The 6,000-nt window shown below is 30.4% G+C and overlaps 1 protein-coding gene and 1 pseudogene across 1 annotated transcript in view; both read right to left on the reverse strand.

The window, feature by feature from the left end:
• LOC111614105 overlaps positions 1-4,291 on the reverse strand; it is a 27,744-nt pseudogene extending 23,453 nt beyond the window's left edge.
• The window catches only part of LOC111614106 (protein krueppel-like), a 4,419-nt gene continuing 1,869 nt past the window's right edge, over positions 3,451-6,000 (reverse strand). The window contains exon 2 of the mRNA XM_023355483.1: positions 3,451-3,614. Coding sequence (XP_023211251.1) covers positions 3,451-3,614 — 164 coding nt within the window. The remainder of the gene's footprint in view (positions 3,615-6,000) is intronic.

The following is a 6,000-nucleotide window of genomic DNA, read 5'->3' on the forward strand; positions in this document are numbered from 1 at the left end:
ATTTTTAAAATATTTGAAATCTTTCTCCAGGTTTTCTAGCAGGCCAATTCATGAACTTCTTATACATAAACACATACGTGTGTGAGTCCGACAGATCATCCGTGTAATGCTTCGGCAGGCATTTTTATTTTTTAAATAACCCCATAACCTTACGATGTTTTCAGTATGATCGCCCATTTTGAGGTTTACAAATTTTTTAAATGATTAACTGTTATATGTTCGATATCTGTTTCATCAATGTCGTCGATGTATTATATCCTTTTCATTCATCGGTGATAAAAGGACTACCAGAATTACAACCCAATTAAGAGTGGTTTCAGATATGTCGTTCACTTGACAAATGAAGCTTATTTTGTCCTCCCCACGACCCATTTTGTAGATGTCAATATACGCCTTCTTTAGTACTAGCGTTTCCATATTACTGTATCATCTATTTCGACGGTTTTATTAAGACCTCCAATTTTAAATAATGACATGTTATACTATAAGCATCACCAAACGTATGTGGTTTGACGAATCGATTTCAGCCTTTCTAGAAATACCTGCAGCAACAGCCGAATTTGTTAACGTACATTCCAAACAAAGATAATTCCATAGAATTGAAACGACACTTTGAAATGTTTTCCCAATTAAAATGAATAATAAGAATAAGTTTCAATAAAAATGATAAAATGTAAATTGAATTTTATCATAACGAGTTTGCTTGAATTTCATTTCTTCTGAGATCGCAGCAATGCGCGACGGGTAAGCTAGTATTAATTATAAATATTAATCATAAAAATCATTGACTCATAAATATTATTAAATTTCATTTAATATACTGTAATAATACTTTCGTTCAATTTAATTGTAGTCATCACTCACACAGTTGAAATAAACATTCTCCAAAATTATAGATAAAGTTTAAAAATGTAATCAGCTACAGTAGAACCCCTCTTGTCCGCCCTTGGCTAGTCCGTCACTCCGGTTAATCCGACCGTGGTCGGAGTCGAGAAACTTGTCCCGACTCGTCGGTGATTCACCGTCCGTGGGGTTTTTCTGTGTTCGTTACAGTATATGTTTTACATTGTGTGTCCATGTAAGTTTTGTGTGTGTTTTCAACATGTCAGGAGTGAAACGTAAACACGTTACTCTTTCATTACATGAAAAATTAGCAGTGCTACAAAGACTGGACAAAGGGGAAGATTGTTTATTTTACTTTTTTCTGATAATCCGACCTTTTTTGCGTTCTGACCATACCCTCTGTCCCAAAGGTGACGGATTAAAGGGGTTCTACAGTATTATAAAATAAAAAATTTCGTGTATATACTATGTTCAGTAATTTTATATGATGGAAATTTATATAATATATTAAGAAAGTGTGAATTAATTATTAATTTTACAAATATTATGCTCATGCTTTATGCAAACATACTAAAATATTTGCATTTATTTACTTATTCTTTGATATTATACTTTAAAGAGTATCTTATCTCAATTTTTACGTTAACTGTACTTTATAATTATTTTTCAGTACATTCAGTGTAACTTACCATAAACACTACACTATGTATGAAATGAAATGTACTGTACTTTATTAAGTTTAATTAATAAAAATAGATCAAATTTTTAACTTTCACCGGTATTGATGTAAAGATGTTTAAAGGCAAAATATACTTTCATTTTTAAATTATGTGAGAAATTGTATAAGTAAAAACACATTACTCTTCAGTTTCGAGTCTTTATCCAGTAATGACACTAACAAATAAAATACATAACACAAATGTGATATTTTTCAGTAGAGATCAATTTTCATCAACACTTTGCATTTATTATCACGTTATATCTTTCGTTTCAAGAAGATATAAAGGCCATACAGAATGTCAGTCAAAAGTCAAACAAATGTCGGAAAAAAACAATGTTTTTATAAAGTTTACCTCTATGCAATATTCATTAAAAGTGTAACTTCCTGGTAAAGTAGATTTCACTGACTGTTATTTGTGTAACTGAGAAACTTGCTCGTTAGTCACACAGGAATATCAGAGTAATATCTCTAAACAAAAAGTGAAAGTTGCAATTGATATCGCTGTTCCTTCTGCAAAGAAATCCCTGAAAAATTACAAAGTTCCATAACATAAGGTATCAGTTTAAAAAAACCATAAAAAAATTCAACTGACAATTTTCTCTTGCTGCATATTTTTACATTTCGANCATCGTTTCTACATTTCAACTTTTTCTATAAACAATGTCCGAAGTCAGACAGTACAAGGTCTTAAAAATACAAGGAAAATACATTCTCGTTCTAACAACAAACTTTTAAAAATTTCTTTAGGTTAATTTTTAACTTTGACATGTAATGGAATAAAACATTAAATTTCGAAACAGATTCAAAATATCGTTTCATAAAAATAGTACGAAGAATATTTTTATTCTGTATTTTCATAGAAAACAAATGTTACAATTTCGATAAAATAAAAACACTTTATTACAATTCCAAAAATTCTTTATCACAATAACATTAATAATACAGTATGTTATTATTTTAAGTTTAAAATCAAACTACTTAAATAAAGTTTGAAGAAAAAGAAAAAAATGAATAAACTGTAATCTTCCAAATTAAATAATTCCTTACAAGTTTTCTTAAAACTGTTTACTATTCCTTAAAATTGTTTACTATATTTAGGTTAATTAATTAATGTTCTCTCTGCTATGGCGTTTAATGTGAGAATACAAACTACTTTTAGCAGAGAACTTTCGTAAACAATAATCGCATTTAAACGGCTTTTCTCCCGTGTGGATGCGAAGATGGTTTACAAGATGCTGTCTTAGAGTAAAGCTTCGTTGGCAATGGTCGCACGTAAAAGGCTTCTCTCCGGTATGAATCTTCAAGTGAGTTCGTAGATTACAACTTTGAGTGAACCTTTTTCCACATAACTCGCAACTGAACGGCTTTTCTCCTGTGTGAATGCGTAGATGGCTTACAAGATCTTGTCTTTGAGTAAAGCTTCGTTGGCAATGATCGCACGTAAAAGGTTTTTTTCCGGTATGAATCCTTAGGTGCCTTCGTAGATTACAACTTTGAATGAAACTTTTTTCACATAACTGGCAACCGAATAGCTTTTCTCCCGTGTGAATCATCCTATGACGTTGGAAGCGGTCTTTCCGAGAAAATCCTTTTCTACAGTTTCCACACACAAACTTCTTCTTCTTCGTATTGGCGAAATCTAAGAAATACAAAATATTCAACTTTATTAAAATAAATCGATCGTACTAATTATTGCAAAGATACGCAACAAATATTAATTCTTCATTTCTTGACATAAACGCTTCACAATAACATAACAAATAAATCTAAATTCAATCAAACATAAATAATATATCTAACAAACAACCCCACGTTTGCATTACAAAAAGAAGAAAACAGAAAACAAATGTTTATAACAATCTTCGCAGCGCATTGACAAAACATGTTCATGTTAATTCATTGACACAATTTTTCAGTAAATCTGTAGACAGATGAATCGTTTTCATTTCAAATCCATTATCTGTAAAGTAAACATTCAGTTCCTTCTTCCATTCTTGTACTTTTTCACAGATATCCTTCAGTAAAGATGTTGGGTGCCCGCAAGAAACATCTTAAAGGAAAAATGTAAAAATTAAATAATGAATAAAATATAATTAAATTTTATTTTTCCTCGAAATTAAGACAATATTTGATAAACTTTAAAATTCGTTAACTCAAATATATTTTAAATATACAAACGATATTTGGGAATACTTAAGATGAGTGTTGACAAATCTGAAAAATAAATAAGGTCCAATTATTAATGCTTTCATTCATTAGACTAAATACAGTGATGCCATCCATTAAGTATTTTCGATACGATAACACCAAAAGCAATTTCTCTGATTCAAAAGGCACATTTGATCCTACGATTCAGACAAAAGATAAATCAGTTTAGTTGTCAAGTTACGACAAAGTTATAGGAATAACTAAACTATGCTTTAATTTAAAATTTAAATTCGGTAAATTTCAAGAGATTTACGGATTTATTAAATTAATCTATTTACTAGATTATGGAATAAGATGGAGAATAGATCGAACGTAATTGAAATAACATACGAACATTTACTTGAAAAAAATCCACGTGGAATGTTCGTCCCTTAAATTCAATGTTGTTGCTGTTATCATTTTCGCTTCTTCCAGTGAAAGTTTTTCATTTTCTAATGACAGAGATTATAAACGTTTACATTTTTTTATAACTAAGAACCAATTCTTCCGTCGAATAAAAGTAGTAAGACGTTACTCACAGTTTTTTCCGTTAAAATTTAAAAATAACAGTAGCGCCACTTATTATTTCAAAACAAAACTCGTAAACATGGACATACAGTCATTAATTCTATTTTTTTAAGAAACGTTTCGAAGTGTTTGAGAAACATATTTCCAATGAAACTTATTATTAGTAACAATGCAAACATTTATTTATTGTTTATTAAAATTTTAATTACCTGCCATGTCTCAACGAATAACAATTCCATTTTAAATTGCGAAGTTCGATGTAGTATAGTACAGTAACATCCCGACTTACGCTACGCCGACTTACGCGAACGCGGAGTCACGCGATTTTCAAATCTTGTCGATTCGTCTTTTGTTTGAGCGCCACGAAACTCTTGATTACTGACTCCCCCACACTATTGTTCAGCTTACNGTAAAAATTAAATAATGAATAAAATATAATTAAATTTTATTTTTCCTCGAAATTAAGACAATATTTGATAAACTTTAAAATTCGTTAACTCAAATATATTTTAAATATACAAACGATATTTGGGAATACTTAAGATGAGTGTTGACAAATCTGAAAAATAAATAAGGTCCAATTATTAATGCTTTCATTCATTAGACTAAATACAGTGATGCCATCCATTAAGTATTTTCGATACGATAACACCAAAAGCAATTTCTCTGATTCAAAAGGCACATTTGATCCTACGATTCAGACAAAAGATAAATCAGTTTAGTTGTCAAGTTACGACAAAGTTATAGGAATAACTAAACTATGCTTTAATTTAAAATTTAAATTCGGTAAATTTCAAGAGATTTACGGATTTATTAAATTAATCTATTTACTAGATTATGGAATAAGATGGAGAATAGATCGAACGTAATTGAAATAACATACGAACATTTACTTGAAAAAAATCCACGTGGAATGTTCGTCCCTTAAATTCAATGTTGTTGCTGTTATCATTTTCGCTTCTTCCAGTGAAAGTTTTTCATTTTCTAATGACAGAGATTATAAACGTTTACATTTTTTTATAACTAAGAACCAATTCTTCCGTCGAATAAAAGTAGTAAGACGTTACTCACAGTTTTTTCCGTTAAAATTTAAAAATAACAGTGGCGCCACCTATTATTTCAAAACAAAACTCGTAAACATCGACATCCAGTCATTAATTCTATTATTCTAAGAAACGTTTCGAAGTGTTTGAGAAACATATTTCCAATGAAACTTATTATTAGTAACAATGCAAACATTTATTTATTGTTTATTAAAATTTTAATTACATGCCATGTCTCAACGAATAACAATTCCATTTTAAATTGCGAAGTTCGATGTAGTATAGTACAGTAACATCCCGACTTACGCTACGCCGACTTACGCGAACGCGGAGTCACGCGATTTTCAAATCTTGTCGATTCGTCTTTTGTTTGAGCGCCACGAAACTCTTGATTACTGACTCCCCCACACTATTGTTCAGCTTACATGTTCGGATGTGTCGCGCGGAATCCACACATAGCTACAATTTATTTTGTGTTATTTATTTCTGTGTTTGTTATATCTACGGAGACTGGAGAGACTCTACTATGTCATCCAAACGAAGTAGAACTAATTCTTCTGCATCAAACAAGAAAAGAAAAACTTTATCTTTGGAATGTAAAGTTAACATTGGGTATGTTCGTAAAGTCGAACGAGTTAAACGAGAATGACGTCATCGTTATTCCTATTTCGTTAGACT

The sequence above is a fragment of the Centruroides sculpturatus genome, unplaced genomic scaffold, assembly GCF_000671375.1.
Source record: "Centruroides sculpturatus isolate CEXI.00-Female unplaced genomic scaffold, Cexi_2.0 scaffold1783, whole genome shotgun sequence".
NCBI lineage: Eukaryota > Metazoa > Arthropoda > Arachnida > Scorpiones > Buthidae > Centruroides > Centruroides sculpturatus.